General features: G+C 42.5%; 1 protein-coding gene across 1 annotated transcript in view; it reads right to left on the bottom strand.

The window, feature by feature from the left end:
• Window positions 1-8,048: 8,048 nt before the first annotated feature.
• Window positions 8,049-20,709, bottom strand: part of PUS7 (pseudouridine synthase 7) — a 38,303-nt gene continuing 25,642 nt past the window's right edge. The window contains exons 12-16 of the mRNA XM_058654974.1: window positions 19,022-19,148; window positions 16,813-16,914; window positions 12,825-12,954; window positions 11,289-11,380; window positions 8,049-9,301 (exon numbers count right to left, since the gene is read on the bottom strand). Coding sequence (XP_058510957.1) covers window positions 9,165-9,301; window positions 11,289-11,380; window positions 12,825-12,954; window positions 16,813-16,914; window positions 19,022-19,148 — 588 coding nt within the window. The 3' untranslated portion in view covers window positions 8,049-9,164. The remainder of the gene's footprint in view (window positions 9,302-11,288; window positions 11,381-12,824; window positions 12,955-16,812; window positions 16,915-19,021; window positions 19,149-20,709) is intronic.

Below are 20,709 nucleotides of genomic sequence, written 5' to 3'. Positions count from 1 at the left end.
ACAAGGATTGGTTTATATTAGCAGCATGAAATGTTCAGGTTGGATAATTCAAAATTCTTACTTCTATCCTGTATTATCATGTCTTCATTTAATGCTTCCCTATTTTGCTTCTCTTTTTATTTCCAAGGGGAAAATATGCAGAGTGGTTGATCAGACAGTGATCTAGGGGCTGTGGATAGATATAATGAGAACATACTGGATTCTCTATCAGCAGAAAAAAATGAAGAAAATGGAATCAATTTGAAATTCTGGGTCTACTATGCATACCAGAGTACGTCAAAAGATCCATGGAAAATTAGAATTATAAGGTAACTATTTCAGGAAAACAACATTTTGGAATCCTTGCATACTTGTTTTATCACATACCTTTTTCCATCAACATTTTGAAGAAACTCTCATATGTATGAATTTCAACTTTTTTTTTTGTATGCTTTCAACAAAATTGTAAGTATCCTCATAGGAACCTGTACACATCACTGAACTTGCTTGAACTTGCTTCCATTATGAACAGAGAGATAATCGCTATTTTATCTATTATTTTGGTGATAAAATGCATATAAAGGTGTTAGTACTGTTTCTGGAACATGCTGAGGCTTATTTGGCTTATTTTGTCTAAATGTTGGAATGAGGAATCCATAAAATCCGCTGACAAGATGTTTGGAACTTTAGTTTCCCAAGACGGTGTTTCCCCACTGCACTGAAACTTCTACTCCGATGCCCACAGTTGGGCAACAGGACCTTTCCCAAAAGACTAGGCACCCGCACTGTCTCCCGGGCAGTGGCCTGCTGAGCAGGCTGCTGCTGTAATTAATAATGACAAAGTTTTAATGAACTCCAGAAGGAGAAGTGTTTTTTTGATACTTCCTGAAGCAGATTCAGTAGTTTCTATTCCTTCGAGATCAATTTAAAAAGGTTTCTCATTTTTCCATCTTTGCCAAAATGCCTGGGAAAAGTACCCAGCTGTGTCTTTTAATGAGTTTTCTAAATGACCTCTGAGCCAGAAGGTTCTTTAGTGCAAAAATGAAGTTGCAGGAGCTGTAGCTCTGCAAGCATGGCTTCAAAACTTTTGAGAATCCCTGAAGGAATTTTCCTGGGAAAGCTCCAAGGTGCACAGTGCTCTCAGTTAGACTCTGTCTAGGTCCGTTCGCAGCCATGGAAGGAGGGAGGAAGCTAAACAGGGTCTGGAGAAGGCTTTAACAGGTCACCTAGAGGAGGTGAGTCACTCCTGGTCAGCTTCACATCGGAACGCAGGCTTTGGCTCGCTCAGCTATGACCTGTTTGCTAGGGTGTGAACAGAGCCTGATGAGATCTTCAGTCGAGCAGCGCACACTCTTCCTGACCTATCCTCACGCACGGGTTCCCTCTGATCTGCAATGAACCTCATGATGAGGCAGGTGATCCCTTGCCCCAGGAAATCAGCACAACATACAATATGTATAAAAATTATCCACACACAAACCAAATTGAATATTTAATGGAACCAATTAATCAATTCAAGATGAAAACATTTAATTCAAATCACTTTTTAGAAGTTCTGTGCGCGGAGATTTTTTCACATTGTTCTGTATGTTCGTCATCTGTCACATCCATACAGTGTTGCGATGAAGACAAATGTAAGAGAACCCAGAACACATTGGATTTCTTAGAGGCAGTACAGACAGCAGGGACACTGCCAAGATACTCTGATTGTATTTTACCAAGGGGTTTCAGATCATTATTTCAAGGGATACAACACTTGTATTTCTCAACTACCTTATGAGAAGTGTGAGCCAGCAGCGAAATAACAGTCCAGAGATTTCCTTGAATTGTTAGGGCAATTTTTTAAAAGAAATTTGTGTAAAAGTTTAGATAAATAATATCTATTTATCTATAACATCTACTTCATCAAACCCAATCAATTTTATGTCCTTTTTAAAAATTTGTATTTATTTCTTTATTTGATTAATGCTGCCTCACTCCTCAAACACCCACAATAGCGTGCAATGGGTCCAGCTGCAGGTGGAATCGGGGAACTCAATCCAAACCTTCCATATAGTTGGCAGGGACCTGGCTGCTTGAAAATCACCACTTCCTCCCAGAGCCTCTATTAGCAGGAAGCTGAAACCACGAGTGAAGCCAGCTCTCTGAAATTAACCCAAGCATCATTCATTGGTTGCCTCAGCAAATTAATCTAGCACCCACCTTCTATGGAAAGCTTCTGGGATTTGATCCAATGTAGACAGACACAGTGCCTGTCCATAACAAGCTTCCCTTGTCCTGGAAGACTCTAGATAGATAGATAGATAGATAGATAGATAGATAGATAGATAGATAGATAGATAGAGATAAATAGATATAGATAGATAGATACATAGATAGAGATAGATAGATTAGATAGATACATAGATACATAGATAGATATAGATAGATAATAAAATGCAAAAGAAAAAAAGCAATCCCAAGTTTAGGAATTTGTTTGTACTATGTGCCGTTCCACTGTTCTGCTGGATAACAGTACAGAAGTATGACTGTAGCGGGCTAAGGATAACTAACCGGATAGCACACTCCAAGTTTAGGCACAGAAAATAAAAAATCAGAGGCTAATGAGTTGGACATGATCTAGAACGTGTCCCAGGTCCAGTGTGGCTGTAACACAGGGGTCAAGAAGATGTAACCATTGATGTGGTTAGTAAGTAGGGGGGACCACGTCATTTGATGCTTTCAAGGCTCAGATGGGAATTTGAATTTTATATCGCTAAAGAAAGAGCAACTACAGGCATTCTAGCAGGAAAATTATGTAACATGCTTTGCATTTAAAAAAAAAGATAATACGAGCCCAACACCACAGCCTAGTGGCTAAAGTTCTAGCCTTGCATGCACTGGGATCCCATATGAGCTCCTGTTTGTATCCCAGCAGCCCTGCTTCCCATCCAGCTCACCACCTGTGACCTGGGAAAGCAGTCAAGGACAACCCAAAGCCTTGGGACCCTGCATCCGTGTGGGAGACCTGAAGAAGCTCCTGGCTCCTGACTTCAGACTGGCTCAACTCCAGTCATGGTGACCACTTGTGGAGTGAACCAATGAACATAAAATTTTTCTCTTTGTTTCTCTTTATCTCTTCATATTTGGCTTTCCAATAAAAATAAATCTTTTGAAAAATGGCTCCAGGGCTGTCATCATGGCCTAGCTGCTAAGGTCCTCGCCTTGAATGAGCCAGGATCCCATATGGGTGCCAGTTCTACTCCCAGCTGCCCCACTCCCCATCCAGCTCCCTCCCTGTGTTCTGGGAAAGCAGCCAAGAACGGCCCAAAGCCTTGGGACTCTGCACCCATGTGGGAGACCCGAAAGAGGCTCCTGGCTCCTGGCTTCAGATGGGCTCAGCTCTGGCGGTTGTGATCACTTGGGGAGTGAACCATCAGACGGAGGATCTTCCTCTCTGTCTTTCCTCTGCTCTATATATATCTGACTTCGTATTAAAAATAAATAATAAAAAAAATGGCTCCAAAACAAAGTTTTCTTTCACATCAACATTTTATACTACTCAGGTATCAGACAATTATTACATTTAATTTTCACAATGAAGCTACTGTATATTTATATTTCTGATTATAAGTTTAATAATAAGCACTTTGGAAATTATTTTCACTATACATGCTGCTTAATGATTATCCTCATAATTATGAAAACATAAAATGATGCTTCACCCTTCTTGGAAAATAGTAATGGCCTTCTTTGAATAAGTTTTGCTTTTTAATTTTTACTGTTATATAGTTTTATACAGGACAAAATATTTTATTGCTAAAAAATAAAATTACTCATGACTAAAGTGATTACCTCAATTTGTCTGGCGTAACATACAGCCTCACTCACTGGTCTTTACATTTACATGTTCTGGCTTGTTGCCTGTCCCTCTGAACTGTATTCTTGAATATTAATCTTCTTCGGCCATCTACTACATTCCAATTATTCTTTTCTTTTTTTGAAGATTTATTTATTTCTATTGGAGAGGCAGATATACAGAGATGAGGAGAGACAGAGAGGAAGATCTTCCATCCAATGGTTCACTCCCCAAGCGGCTGGAACAGCTGGAGCTGAGCCAAGCTGAAGCCAAGAACCCGGACCCTCTTCTGGGTCTTCCACACCGGTGCAGGGTCCCAAGGCTTTGGGCCATCCTTGACTGCTTTCCCAGGCCACAAGCAGGGAGCTGGATGGGAAGCAGGGCTGCCGGGATTAGAGCCGGTGCCCAAACGGATCCCAGCACATTCAAGGCGAGCACTTTAGCCACTAGGCTATCGAGCCGAGCCCATTACAATTAATCTTTTTTTGTAAATATATAATCTTATTTAGTAGATTGGGGTACAAAGGGTCAAGGGCTACAAGAAAATATGAATGAGACAATTAGTTATTAAATGTATGTGGATTTTTGTGGTTATAAGGTATCTGTACAGAATCTATAAGGTCTTACTGAAAAGCATATTGGAAATATTTTATTTAATTCTCTGAGTTCAGGCCAATATTAAATTTTTTTAAGTACCTCAGATACTTTTAAAATGGAAAATCTTCTTGTATTTTACTTACTTTTTGACAGACAGTGATATATAACTAGATTAATGACAGAAGACAGATAGACAATAGAATGATAATGAAAACTCCCATTCCTTGATTTTCTCCTCAAATCTCTGCTGAACCAAAGGTAAGAGTTGGGAACTTTATCCAAGTTTTTTTCATAAGTGGGATGAATCCAACTATTTCAGCCATCATTGTTATCTCCTAGAATGAGAAGCCAGAGCTTGGGATCTACTCAGGTATTCAGATGTGGGACAAGCACGTATCAACCAGTGTCTTAACTGCTGGGCTAAATAAACAGGCACTTTTTTAAACCATTTCACATAATTTCCAAACTTTTCTTGTCATTCTCTCAGAGGTTTCAGGATAATTATTCCTTACTTGATTGTTCTACCCATGACAATATTCCTTCTTTCAATATCTGATAGTCTGTTAGCTAGAAACAGGTATATTTCTTTCCCTCATTTATTAACAGTAAAACACGATTCTCATGTTGACAACCTACATCTCTCTCATAATCAAGTGTGTCCTGATAAACTGGTTTTGCAAACTACTCTCCAAAGCTTTGCGCAGCTCCTCTCCACAGCTACACTCACACCCCCACATCCACATAAGGCAGACAAGCACAGAGTGTTCCAGGACCCCTATGTTGTCGTCTATTATATGAACATCAACACAGCATCTCAATCAAAGGCACAATGGTATGAGAAATTTCACTGACTCTTATGAATAAATCCACGGTAAAGTGAATCAGACACCTGTTTCCTGAGGAACAGGATTTCTACAATGATATCGCTTCAACTCATTTTGATTCTGGTTTTTGTGTTTCCTTCCTTATTTGCTATATAGCCCATTTGTCAAACCTCAAGTTCAATGTGGAAAGATCTCAGAATTTTCCTCACTGCAATGTGGAAGTTTGGACCAGGAATTTTTTCTTACCTACCAACACCCAAATTAGAATTCCCCAAGGACAAGAGGATTTTGAAGCTGCTCTGTATCATCCAAGCTCTGAGGTTGGCAAGACTTTGCAGGGGAGTCTTCAGTAATGTTCATTGTGCCTCTGTCTCTTCTTTTGCTCTTGGTCATTGTACTTCTAGTTAGCAGATTCTTCTCCTCGGGGCAGGTTTAAAGCTCTGTCACCCACAGGTCTACAGTTCGATTTTACTTATTGCAGTTGGTACACAGCTCTTTGCTTGCAGACAATTGTGCCACTCCCTCCAGCAAATTCCAGATCTGGGTTCTTATGTTAGATTTCCATCATGGTCTCAGTAGCCCCAGCTCCTGGCTCACCACTCTCCACCTCAGGTGATATCATGCTGAGATTGCACTGTTGTCTCCACTACTGTACAATGGAATCCCAGAGAGTCTTACTCCTAACTAGCCATAACCTGCTTTCTCTTAAAGAACCTTTCCTCACGACCCCTGCCTCTCTTCATTCTCACTGGCTGGTAACCATCAGTGTTCTGAGCGATACCCCCATTGAAGATTTCAGTGATTTGTTGGACCCTTTCCAAAGCTGCTTAGGTAAATGAGACCGCTGAACCAGGTAGAGGATCTTCCTCAGTAGGACTTTGATTTTATATCAGCCCCAATCACGGCTGCAGTTCCACAGGTTCTCACAGCTCGCCTGCTTTCTTTGTCCATTTTCTGTTGATGGACATTGTGTTATTTCTAGGTAGAAATTCATAAATAGTTACACACACTACAAGATATAGGCATTGGTAAAGATTTCTTAGGAATGTCACCAAAAGTAGCGCCTGGCGCAATACTGTAGCAGCATAAGTCCTCTCCTAGAACATGTCAGGATCCCGTATGGGCGCCAGTTCTAATCCTGGTAGCTCCGCTTCCCATTCCATTTCCTGCTTGTGCCCTAAGAAAGCAGTCAAAGATGGCCCAAAGGCTTGGGACCCTGCACCAACGTGGGAGACCCAGAGGAGACTCCTGGCTCCTGGCTTCGGATTGGCTAGGCTCCAGCTGTTGCGGCCACGTGGGGAGTGAACCATCAAACCAAAGATCTTCCTTTCTGTCTCTCCTCCTCTCTGTATATCTGCCTCTCCAGTAAAAATAAATACATCTTTTTTTTAAAAAAGTCACCAAAAGCACAGTCTAAGCCAAAATAAACAAATGGGACTACATCAAACTAAGAAGCTATTGTACAAAAAAGAAAACAATCAACAAAGTGAAGAAGCAACCAGCAGAATGAGACAAAATCTTTGCAAACTACACAACAGATATATGGGACTAACATCCAGGATTTGCCAAGAACTTTAGAAACTCAACAACAAAAACAACCAACCCTGTGAATAAAAGGGCAAGGGAAATGACCAAGCATTTTTCAAAAGAACAAATCCAAATGGCTAATAAACACATGAAGAAAAATGCTCAGGCTCCCTATCAGGGAAATGCAAATAAAAACCTCACTGAGGGTTCACCTAACTCCAACGAGATTGGCCTAAATTCAGGAAATCTACCACCACCTGCTGGCATGGATGTGGGGAGAAATATATCCTACTGCACTGTTACTGGGAATGTAGGCTAGTGAAATCAGTACGAAAATTTAAATGTAGTGTTAAAACTAAAAATTGTCTACTGTATGACCCAGCCCCCCAATCCTAGAATATAATAAAAGGAAGCAAAATCTGCATATCAGAAAGTGACCTGCAATCCTATTTTTATAGTAGCACAATCCAGTCTTGAGAACAATCCAGATCCCTGTCAAAAGATGACTGACTGAAACATCTGTGGTACATCTACCCCATGGAATACTACTCAGCCATTTAAAAAGCGAAATTTTACAATATGCAACAAAATGGCCCCAACTAGACACCATTATGCTCAGTGAGTTGTGTTAGTCCCAAAGACAAATATCTTATGTTCTGATATAAGGCAACCTCTGTGCAAAACACAATATAAACAAATATAGGTAGAAATGCATGTACATATATTCATTTTTAAAATATGTATATTTATTTATTTTTATTGGAAAGGGAGATTTACAGAGAGGAGACAGAAATATCTTCAGTCCACTGGTTTACTTCCCAAGTAGCCACAATGGCCAGAGCTGAACTGATCTGAAGCCAGAAGCTTCTTCCTGGTTCCCCCATATGGGTGTAGTATCCCAACCCTTTGGGGCATCCTCTACTGCTTTCCCAGGCCATGATGAGGGAACTGGAAAGGAATTGGAACAACCGGACATAATCTAGTACCAACACAGGGTCCTGGGGCAGGATTTAGCCACTAGGGTATTGTGTCAGGCCATATATACATATTTTTTTCTTTTTAAAAGAAACCAGAATTTTTTAAAAATATTTATTTATTATCGCAAAGTCAGATATATGGAGAGAAGGAGAGACAGAGAAGATCTTCCATCCGATGATTCACTCCCCAAGTGACCACAATGGCTGCAGCTACACCGATCCAAGGACAGGAGTCAGGAACTTCTTCCAGGTCTCCCACGCGGGTGCAGAGTCCCAAGACATTGAGCCATCCTCGACTGCTTTCCCAGGCCACAAGCAGGGAGCTGGAAGGGAGCGGAGCTGCTGGGATTAGAATTGGCACCCATATGCGATCCCAGTGCGTTCAAGGCGAGGACTTTAGCTGCTAGGCCACCGCACCAGGCCTGAGTCTTAGTTTTTTTTAAAGTTGGATTTACTTATATATCCAGTACAAAAGTCGTTTTTTAAAAAGTATTTATTACATTTGAGTTTAGAAACAATAAAAAATAAAAATTGGTCATTATGTTACATAACTTTGGAAAGGCCTGTTTCTCTTTTCACACCCCAGAGAAGAGTTTTATGTGCAGCCAGTAAAGGAAATATCTAAGCCACTGGTGCGAGAGGGTGAATGCTTTTTGCAGAAGCAGCCCTTGTAAATTTTCCAAGTTTTCTTCTCACCCACTGTTTCTGAGCAAAGACTGACCCTGTGTGAAGTTCTGGACATAGAAGGCACCAAGAGTTAAGATTTAGGCTTTAACTCATTAAAAGAGCCACACTGGCTTCCATCAAGAAAAAGGTCCCATCAATGCAACTCTGGCATCCGGTGTTGATAAGCTAAACGCAGAAGCCACAACTACTCAGCAATGCATGGACACGCTCTTCAATCAGCTACACAAGCTGAATGGCGACAGTCATTCGTGTGGGTACAACACTAGATGCTTCATTATCATTGAAGTCAGCACAAGTGCTGTGTTCACATTCATAGATGGGGGCTCTCAATCTATTTAGCCATAGTCGAGATCTGCTTCTGATTGGCTCTTCAAACGTATGGCATTCTAGGTGGCATGTGTTAAAAGTAACAGTTCTCCGTTGAAGGCGTAGCAGCAAAACCAAAGACTGCTATTTTAAATCAAACTCCTGTTAACTTCCAAAGCCACTAAAACTGATATTTTGCTATGACTTAAGCACCTGAAATATATTCTGAACAATTTATATCCTCTGAGCTAAAATTAGGATCGCCAAGATTTGTTCATACACAAAAATGCTGCAAATTACTTCTTCAAACCAATAAAGAGATTTAAAAAACAACCTTTAACACGAAGGTTCAAAATCTGTGTAAGATCAGCATTCAGGAAAGAGGAACAGAAGTCGGGCAGTGCACACTCTGTAAGGAGCAGGTCACACTCAGCGGAACCAGGCTGTGTTCAGCTTAGTCTGGTTCTTGATGCTGGTATCCATCTTGAGCACTTCTCGGATGGCCATGGTGGCATAAGTAGATGGTGGAAGAGAAAATTCCATTTTCAGAGCCCTGTATTTGCCTTCTGCCAGGCAACAAAGAAGAGATAGGTGAGAAAATGAAGGTCGCCACAAAGACAGACTCATACCATATCCACAAAGACGCAGGCTTCTGCTGCTGGATGCAGGCTTCTATTTCCCATGTAAGAGATCTGTGAGATAGTGCTGCATGGCTGTGGGAATTCCACCTGCCAGCTTCCACGCAAAGGACCTGGTGGCTAAGCCCTTGCTTAAGACCAGCGTCTGGGTTCCATGATGCCTCCTCGGAACTGGAAGGCAGCAGCAGTGCCACAGGTAACTGACCCAGCTTGTGCTTTACCTTTGGCCACAGCCCGGCCCAGCCCAGGCCATCATGGATATTTGGAGAGTGAACAGATGTATGGTAGCTTTGTCTCCCAAATTAGCTTTTTTTTTTTTAAAGAAAAAAGGTGGGACTGGAGCTGCGACACAGCATGCTAAGCCTCCGCCTGCAGGACCAGCATCTGCTATGGCACCTGTTGAATTTCCAGCTGCTCCACTTCCAATCAACTGCCTACTAATAGCCTAGAAAGGCAGTGGAGGATAGCTCAAGTCCTTGCACCCCTAATTCCACACGGGAGACTTGGAACAATCTCCTGGCCCCAAAATTCAGAGAAGCCCAGCTCTGGCCGTTGTGGCAATTCTGGGAGTGAACCAAGCAGATGGAAGATTTCTGCCTCTCGTTTTCTCTTTCCAACATTGTGTTTCAATTAATTAAAAAAAAACTCTTTAAAAATAAATAAAAATTGAAAAAAAAAAAAAGCAGATGGACCTGGTACAATAGCTTAGTGGCTAAATCCTCACCTTGCAAATGACAGGATACCATATGGGCACCGGTTCAAGTCCTGGCTGTCCCATTTCCCATAAGCAGCTCCCTGTTTATGCTCTGAGAAAGCAGTAGAAGATGGCCCAAACCTGTAGGACCCTACACTTGTGTGGGAGATCTAGAGGAGGTTCCTGGCTCCAAATTAGATCAGCATGGCTCTGGCCATGGCAGCCACTTGGGGAGATCTTGTTTGTCTCTCTCTTCTCTGTAACTCTGCCTTTCAAATAAAAATAAAAAAATCTTGAAAAGTGGAAGAAAAGTGTGTAAAGTTAAAAAAAAAAAAAAAAAAAAAAGCAAGACTGTGGCAAAGGGAAATTAGAAGTATGGAAAAGTTAAAAAAAAAAAAAAACAAAAACGAAAAGCTGGCCAGCAAAGTGACACAGCAGGTTAAGCTTCCACCTACAGGAGCCAGCATTCCACATGGGTGTCACTTCCTGTCTTAACTGCTCCATTTCCAATACATCTCTCTGTTTATGGCCTGGGAAAGCAGCAGGGGATGGCCTAAGTCCGTGGGACCCTGCACCCATGTAAGAAGCTGGAAAGAAACTGGCTCCTAGCCTTGTTTCAGCTCAGCTCTGGCCATTACAGGCATTTAGTGAGTGAGCCAGTGCATAGAAGACAGCTCTCTCTGTCTCTCCTAGATCTTTTTAAAAAAACTTAAAAGAAGGTAAATTTTAACTTTTAGGTTTGAGTCCTGAATTTTCAAAGATTGGAGAGACAGAGACAAGCTAATAGCGAGGCTCCTGTCTGTTGATTCACTCTGAAAATCCTGTAGTGGCCAGGGCTGGGAGCTGGAGGCTGAGAACTCAATCCAGGCTTCCCGTAAGGATGGCAGGCCTCCCTCTGGAGCCACCACTGTTGAGATTCAAACCCAGAGGCTCTAATGCGGCAAGTGAACATCCTAACTTAAAGGCTAAATAGTCCTTTCCCCTTCCTGAATCACTGCTTACCTTTGCTAACTCTCTGGGACACAAGGAGAAAATACATAGTCATCTAACATCACAATCATCTCATCACAGGTGAATTTATATTCAGTTTGCCATCTTACCAACCTTTCCTGATTAGAAAGCTAAGGAGACAAAACACAGAAGTGACAGGAGTGGGGGAGCTGTGGTGCGCGTGGAAGCAAACAAGGTTTCGCATGAGAACTGATTTCACAACTGACTTACCAGACGCCAACACTGGTGGCGGCTTTCCTTCCAGGTTGTCCACGTCCGTGTTGAAAAGCGGGATTTTAGGATCATCATATGTAACAACCTCCCTTCAAAACATACAAAAAGTGACCTTGAGTGTGCATCATGAGAAGAGGTAATATGTTATTCTTAACCAGTTATTTTCAAGCAAAACCCCACAGGCTCATGGGAAATAATTACAGGTCCTATTGCTGAAATGGAACAGCGGCAGACTTTTGTAATTATTGTCTCTATACTCCAATGAAGCATCAAGACAGCTGATGCTCATCTATCTAAAAGATGCATGACTATCAGTACTAACAACCTACTGCCAACGAACAAATACGCTTTGGTGTTAGCAAAACCAAGGCCAATTCTGCTAACCTACCCACACCAAGGGGAAAAAAAAGGGGAGGTGGAGAAGAGGGAAGGGACACAAAGAAAAAAAAAAATGCTGGCTATGGGTCTAGTATGAAGATTTCATGGAGAAATAGTAACATCTTAAGTAATTCTAGCTAATAAAATATTTCAAAATGAACACAAGTATTTTCCTTTCCATACATGGTAGTCAAATAATCAGGGCTGGAGTTGTGGTACAGTGAGTTAAGCTGCCACAAGTGACTCCAGCATCCCATGAGCGATGTTTGAGTTTCAGCTGCTCTACTTCAGATTTTTGTATTTGTTTGTTTGTTTGTTTGTTTGTTTTTTAGACAGGAAGATCTTTCGTCCATTGATTCAGTCCCCAAGTAGCTGCAACAGCCACAGCTGAGCATATCCGAAGCAAGTATTCTGGAGCTTCTTGCAGGTCTCCCACGCAGGTGCAGGGTCCCAAGGCTTTGGGCCATCCTTGACTGCTTTCCCAGGCCACAAGCAGGGAGCTGGATGGGAAGTGGGGCCTCTGGGACACAAACCAGGGCTCATATCGGATTCAGCCACTAGACTACCGCATCGACCCTCCACTCTGGTGTCAGGCTGCTAATACGCCTTGAAAAACAGTGGGAAACAGCCCATGTCCCCGAGTCCCTGCTACCCATGTGAAAGACCTGGCCAGAGCTCTACACTTCTGCTTCTGCCTGACCCATCTCAGCCTTTACAGCCACTTGGTAGGTGAACCAGTGGATGAAAGGTCTCCCTGCCCCAACTCCCATCACTCTGACATCCAAATAAATAATAAATAGATACACTTTGAGAAGAATACAGCAATCAGATCAGTAACTGACTAATACTGGAGTTGAAATAATCTGCTCAGAGACAGTTATCAGCACATTTGTTTTAGAAATAGGAAAAAAAATTCATTTTCTACAGATTTCTTCAGTAATTCAGCAGTGCTACTAAGCTTGCATTCAAAGCAGCAGGTTTAGTTCCTGATGATGTGAAGAACACCAAGCAGCAGTCACAATAAAAACAATATCCAACACTTGGGAAACACTTATCTGCTGGCTCCAACGCTGGAAAACATGGAAATCTCAAATGCAAAACGTTACTCAGAAGGAACGATAACTCAGTTGTATTTCATTCCAGGCTGTTACTCACCAGCTGACATTCTGAGGACGAATGATGATCTTTCGATAGGCACCCGATAAGGAATAATCCCGTATTTTGTGTCTCATATTGTCAATGTCAAGATTGTCTGCTGTGAGCATCTCCCTGTAGGCATCTCTGACTGACAGTAAACAGAGAAACGTGCGTTACAATGCAGCCCATCAGCACCTTTCCTTGAATGAGACTAGTAATGGAGGAAGATGTCAATTTCAGCTAGAGATGGTACTACGTAAATTAGTCATCGTAATTTGTAATCTGAAAATCTGTTCAGTGGAGTCAGAATGCAGTACTTTAATATCAGGGACTAGAACAGAACTCCAGCTTTGGTCTGGTCAACTTGCAAGGTAAATTTGCAACCAATCATGGTATACTGCCAAGCTAATCACAAAGAACTGCCTCTCCCAAATTACTGAACTATGTTTGTACACACTGACAGCTGAAACACACCCAATACACAGACTTCAAACACCTCTGAAAGAGAAAGCTAAAAATAAATGTGTTAAAAGAGACCCAAGGGCCCAGCGCAATAGCATAGCTGCTAAAATCCTCACCTTGAACACACTGGAATCCCATATGGGTGCTAGTTCTAATCCCGGCAGCGCTGCTTCCCATCCAGCTCAGACACATTCACATCGGTGAGCACTACAACCTAGCAGCTCAAATCCAACACCAGGACCCACCAGAATAATACAAGACTGGAGGGTGAAGTCCCACAGGGACATGCACACCTGGTAGCGCATCTGAGCAGCCCTGGTAACGCAGTAATTGGGAAACTACTGGCAGAGCTAACTTTTCAAGCAGCAACCTTAGCACAGCTATCAGCAGTAAATCCACAGACCTGCTTGCTCCACAGTGAGCAGGACAAGACAGAGAGGAACACTGCACGAGCAGCTAAGAGAACCAGCCAGGCAGCACCAACTACAGACTGAGGCTGAGAACGGTATACATACAGAAAACTACCAACAACACCTGCTGGTGAGGATGTGGGGAAAAAGGAACCCGACTCCACTGCCTGTGAAACTGTAGACTGCTGCAGCCACTCTGGAAGTCAGTATGGAGAATACCAAGGCAACTGAAAATTTACCTACTATATGAACCAGGAATCCTACTCTTAGGAATATATCCAAAGAACTGATACATACACATGAGAAAGCAACCTGCACCCCTGTATTCACTGTAGCATAATCAATAATTGCAAAAGCATGGACACAACCGAGAGGCCCATCTAAGCAGCACTGCATAAACTGTGGAATCTACTCAGCTATTTAAAAAGAACAAACTTTTATCATTTGCAACCAAATGGTCCCAATTGGAGACCATTATGCTTAGTGAAATAAGCCTATCCCATAAGGACTAATACCATATGTTCACTCTAATACAAGGCAAGCTTCACCAAGAAGGTAAAACAAAAACTAAGGTAAGCAAACATACTTGTAATCTTATCAGTGAAGGACGTAAAGGAAACCAGAGTACCAGGAATCAAAGAATATCAACAGAATGCTTCTCTACAACTGAATAAAAGTAGATCTATATATATACCTAGACAACAGAATATTAAACTTTCTACCCTTGCCTATGCCAACAGTGACATGCCCCATGTAAAGAGCACAGGGGACAATGAAGGGAGATATTATAAATGTCCTTCTTAATACTGGTCTTGCTACACCTCATGGGCTCTGATGTTTTTATTTTTATATTTATTTCCTCAAGTGTTTTTTCCTTATTAATTTCTTCAGTGACACACAGGTCATACAGCATTGTTACTGATTTCATTTTAGCGATTTCATTTAAGGGGATTTACAGTAACTGTGTAATAGAAATTATCGTAACCAGGTGACTCCCAATGAAAACAGGATGCTGGACTCTGCCATTTTCCCTATCTACAAACACATTTTAATAGCAGAATGATGACGTGTGACTCTTTATAAAGGATTATACCACTGTAATAATATGAGGAAAATCAGGGCGACGGGGGGAAGAGATTCTGCTAGGGAGGAAAGGAAATCCCAGAGCCTATGGAACTGTATTATAAAATAATAAATAAATAAATAAAAGGTATCAATTTATATATCACTTTCTTTGAAATGCAGAGCTACATTAGGTGAGGGACTAGTGTGTGATGGGCAGAGCCGGGGAGAGCCGCAATACTCATTGGTTCCAATGGAGGTCGGGGCTCAGAATAGATCCAACCCAGGGGTTACAGCCACCAGCTGATCGGAGTGATGGACTGTGGCGAGCACTGTGCTTACTAGTAGTACATGTAGGAGCCTGGACTGGGAATGCCTCAAAGTTTCTTTGGGGATTCCCCTGAACAAAATGGAGAAATCAAAACATTAACCAAGAAAAGATGGAAGATGGAGTAGATGAATCAACCACCTCAGCTATATGCTTGCAGCGGAAAACTGGACAAGGGGAAACTCTAAGATGGACTATGTCAATCAGTGGACTCTGCACCAGCCTCATCATACCTGGACTGTTGCTGATGATATGTTGGAGCTTCTAATTGATCGAGGTGACGCTCTGCTGGCTCTGCCTTCAAACCTGAGAGGGCCTAAGAGGCCGTTGAACTTGAACGGACAGTGGGATGCTGGACTCTGTATGGTGTGAGCTTGTAATCAGGGAATCCCAATGGAACCTGAGCTGTGGTTATGCATCATGGTGAAGGAATTCACCATGGGGGAAGGGTTTGGGGTGAAGGGGGGAGAATCCCAGTACCTATGAAATTGTGTCATGTAATACAATGTAATTAATGAATTAAAAAAAAAAAAAAAAAAAAAAAAGAAATGCAAAGCTACAGAGAGATCTTTCATTCATTGGTTCACTGCTCAAATGCTACAACAGCCACTGGGCCCAGCTGAAGCCAGAAGCAACAGACTCAATCCAGGTTTCCCTCCTGCGTGGCAGGGACTCAAGTTCCTGGGGCATCAGCGTGCTGTCCCCCTGGGTGCACATCAGCAGGATGCTGCTCTGTAGGCAGTGCAGCCAAGACGCACGTCCAGGTATTCTGATCTGGGATGCAGGCATCGCAAGTGTCAACTTCAGTGGCTGCACCAATTACCAGCTCCCCCTTGGATGATGTATGTTCTAATTTATAGTAGCCAAATTTCTTCTGGTGAAGAGCAAACAATATTTTGGTTTTTTTTGGACTGTTCCATAGTGTCAAGCTGACAGAAGGCCACTAAGGCATTATTTAAGTCAGGGATTCTCCTGACGTTAACCTCATCTCTTTCCTGCTGAAAGGGATATGTGCGTAGTTTATTAAGAATGACTGGACTGCTGGACCCAGCACAATGATTCACTGGCTAAACCTTCACCTTCCACGCAACAGGACACCATGTGGGTACGGTACTAGTTCATGTCCTGGCTGCTCTACTTTACACCCAGCTCCCTGCTTACGCCCTGGGAGAGCAGGAGAGGACAGTCTAAGTCCTTGGGATCCTGCACATGCCTGGGAGAGCAGGAGAAAGCTTCTGGTCCCTGGCTTTGGATCAGCTTAGCTCCTACCACTGTGATCATTTGGGGAGTGAATCAGCAGATGGAAAATCTTCTTCTCATTCTTTTTGTGAATGTGATCTGCCTTTTTAATACAGATAAATATTAAAAAAAAAAATGACTGGGATGCACCAGGCTGTCTGGAGGTCAGTGTTTGAGGAGTTGGCAGGCTGAGCAGAGGAGATCACTCTCCCTGAGGGTGGCCACCATCCCACTGGCTGGCATCCTGGATGGAACGCCAAGAGAATAAGGAGGACTCTTCACTCTCCCAGAGTCTGATGCCCTTCTCCTGTATTTCAATGTCAGAACTCCAGGTCCTGGACTCTGTGACTTCCAACAGAACCTCCCTGATTCTTTTCAGTCTTGGATTCTAACGGAAAATTAGATTTAAAGTATTGACTTTGTTTTTCTTCCTCCCACTCTCGGCAGCCAGTGGTTTAATCATATTACACTTGCTGTAACTATTCTCTGCACACAGGTCACTTACTTTCATGCTTTGGGTAGATAACATCAAAGCCAGGCAAGGGCATTACCACATCGTGGATGGAGTAATTGTGAACATCATCTTCCTCAATATAGGTGGCTGTGGCTGTAAAAGAAAAAAATTTAAGAAAACAGACAATATTTTCAGTCTCCTAAAATTACATTTGTATCTTTAAGTCAGAAGTACAAATCAGTGCAGGATCAGTGGCCTGGGAAACATCAAAAGAGTAAGGTAAGTTAGGAGACATATCCACTGTCTTTGCTACTCTTAACAAAGAAAAACAAATCAAAGACTTAAAGAACTCTTAGTGAAAACTGAACAGTGTTTATTTCTTTGTTTAAAAGATTTATTCATTTTTATTTGAAAAGCACAATGAGAGATAGAATAAGACCTTCCACCTGCTGGTTCACTCCCCAAATGCCCACAACTGTCATTACTGGGCCAGTCTGAAGCCAGGAGCCAGGAACTTTTTCAGGATCTCCCACGAGTCCAGGGATCCAAACAATTGGATCATCCTCTGCTGTTTTTCTAGGCCATTAGCAATAAGCTGGGTTGGAAAGAGAGCCAGCGGGACTCGAACAGTAGCCCATATGGAATGCTGGCACTGCAGGCAGAGGCTTAACCTCATATTCATGGCACATGGCCCTGAACAATGCTTATTTCTTCTCTTTTAGCAAGACCCACTATTTAAAATCAGATCCTGTGCCCTTCTCGACATTACAAAAGACCCTTGGAAAAGCATCCATAAATTGATGCACTTTTTTAAACAATAAGCAATTTTAAAAAATGGCCTGGGACGGGGCTTGTGGCTTAATGGCTTAAGCTGCTACTTAAGATGCCAGCAACCACATCACAGTGCTGGTTTGAGTGCTGACTACTCCACTGCCAGTCTAGCTTCCTGCTAATGCAGCTGGGAGGGCCCTGAAGACCAGGATGACTCGAGTTCCCAGGTACCTGGCTTCAGCCTGACCCAGACTTGCTGTGTAGCCAGTTGGGGAGTTAACCACAGAGGAAGGTATCGATCTCCCAATTCACCTATCTAAACTATCTGTCACACTGCCTATCAAATAGACACATACATTCCTAAATCTTTCAAAAAGCCTATATTTAAAAAATAAAATACAGTGGCAAATGGGACATTAGAATACACTAAACTTGATCAATACTGAGTGAGGGAAAAATGTTGGACTTAGGAAAAAAAAAAAAAGATTCTTAGGCCCGGCGTGGTAGCCTAGTGGCTGAAGTCCTCGCCTTGCATGTACCAGGATCCCATATGGGCACCGGTTCTATTCCCGGCAGCCCTGCTTCCCATCCAGCTCCCTGCTTATGGCCTGGAAACGCAGTCGAGTACGGCCCAAAGCCGTGGGATCCTGCACCTGTGTGGGAGACCCAGAGGAAGCTTCTGGCTCCTGGCTACCTGAGGAGTGAATCAATAGACAGAAGATATTCCTCTCTGTCTCTCCTCCTCTCTGTATATACGACTTTCAAATTTAAAAAATTAACCTACTTAATTAAAAAGTAGAAAAAAAGATTGTTGAACAAATTAAAAACCTTACTGTGTTTTTAAAGTCTGCATGCAAGTCATGAGTTGCATGAGCTGTTGGATGGTAGCCAGGTTGTCAACAGAACAATAACCTTGAAGCCAGACTTGACTCTGAATCTCAGCTTTTCCACTTTTAAATCAGCTGTGGAAGGAACCTTGGGCAAATGACTATGTCCTCATGTGGAAAAAAATCAGGAACACTGAGAGGCTTAAGTGAGAAGATGGAGGCCAAGGTCTTGGTGCAGGGCAGCCACCATCCACAGCAACCGTGACACTGGCGCTGTGTCACACACTGCAGCCAGGGCCGCACTGAACACTCACGTGATCATGGTGCACCCGGCAAGCTGGCTCCAGTCTGACCTGCACTTGAGGAAATCCCTTAGTACTGGTCAAGAGCAAACTGAGAGGCTGGCATACACTCAGGTATGCACACATATTTGATAGACACAGATTAAAGCTTGGAAAGAGATTTTTGCTACTAGTTGGTCACAATCAACTATTGTAGTTGAACAAATGGTGTCCATAGGCTCTCTTCAAATGAGATGTGCACATTTTCATTTAAAGATTTATTAATTGTCCCTGCATCAACTAGCAGTCAGGTGAGACTTTAAAGTCGTTCAAGTCAAATAACTGAATCCTACTTTGGCTAAGCAACACTTGCTATTTTACCTCCTTTGAGAACAAGGTCCCCTGGAACAGGTTTCAGCCCGTAGTCTTCTATCCTCTTGCTCACCATGTTATTCCACACATAGCTCTGATAGCTATGAATATACATTAAGCGATTATTTCTTGGTATCTGGAAAAAAAATGTGCAAGGAAAAAAAATACTCTGAATAAAAAAAGAACTGCACTGTTGTTCAGTACATCTTAATAATGCTCCTAGGACACAAATTCATACTTTAAATCTCATTTTTCTAATTACCTGGAGAAATAGTGACTGACACAGGCATTAAACGTTAGACTGAACTCCTGAGAGCAGGCAGTGTTATGGGTTGCAAGCACTCACAGCACTTGGCTTGGTTACCCACAAAGCACACACACTTGCAAATTCAACAACTGTTATAGAGTTTACACCTTCAACCAAAGACTCCACCTTCAAATTCAAGGGACTGACAAACCAGTCACTGAGCTAACAGTACTATATGTCCTGCAGTTCTTAGGAAGACTTAAGTGACAGAATTGACCACAAATTTTATGTAGCAAGAATATTGTTGGTATTTTTGTTTTGCTTTGCTGTTTTCTAAGTCTTATTTATTTTTATTGGTAAGGCAAATTTACAGAGAAGGACAGAGAGAGACAAAGATCTTCCATCCACTGGTTCGATTCCCAAGTGGCTGCAATAGCTGGCGTTGAGCTAATCCAAAGCCAGGAGCCAGGAGCAAGGAGCCAGGAACTTCTTCCAGGTCTCCCATGCAAGTGGGTCATCCTCTGCTCCTTTCCCGGGATACAAGCAGGAAACTGGATGGGAAGTGGAGCAGTCAGGACATGAACCAATGTTCATATGGGATCTCAGCACGTGCGAGGATTTAGCCACTGAGCCATTGTGTCAGGCCCAGCTTTGTTATTTTCTTGATAACAACCAAAAATGTAACTAAGACTTAAATTTAAGGGCTAAGCTGTAATATGTCTTCGATCATACCTGTTTCCAGATTGGTATAGGCTACACTGGCCAAGTTAGTACCCACTGCTGAGCCAAAAGACTAAGCTGGAATAAAACTCAACCATTTAGACTGACCCTCCTGGTTAGTCTAAACTGACCCAGATGGTGTGATGCCTCAACAGCTAAATCCTTGCCTTGCAAGCGTTGGGATACCATATGGGTATGGTACTAATTCATTTCCTGGCAACTCCCCTTCCCATCCAGACCCCCTGCTTATGTCCTGGGAAAGTAAGAGATGATGGCCCAAGTCCTTGGGACCCTGCACCCATGTAGGAAACCTGAAAGAAACTCCTGGCTCTCTTTTTAAATCAGTTCAGCTCTGGCCTGGCCATTGTGGCCATTTAGGGAATAAACCAGCAGATGGAAGATCTTTGTCTCTCCTCGCCATAAATCTGATCTGCCTTTCCAATAAAAATAAATAAATCTTTAGACCGATCCTCTCACTCAAGCAGTGTACAGTCCGATGGATAGATGTGATCCAGAAAGGACTATGGACTGAATACTGAGTGTCTCACATGACCATTTAATTTCCCATCAGCCATCACAGCCTATACACGAATGCTTCCTGGTGTCCTCACTGTTAATAAGTAACCCAAGCATTGCCCCGTCTAATTACTCATCCCTTTCCGGGGTCTGAATGAGTATCTCCTGAGTAAATCACTTCTTGGGGATCCCCAAAGTTTCCTTATTTCCCCTC

Source organism: Ochotona princeps, chromosome 25 (genome assembly GCF_030435755.1).
Source record: "Ochotona princeps isolate mOchPri1 chromosome 25, mOchPri1.hap1, whole genome shotgun sequence".
In the NCBI taxonomy this organism is placed as follows: domain Eukaryota; kingdom Metazoa; phylum Chordata; class Mammalia; order Lagomorpha; family Ochotonidae; genus Ochotona; species Ochotona princeps.
Note: the sequence above shows the minus strand (reverse complement) of the source record. Positions and strands in the feature narration are given on the sequence as shown.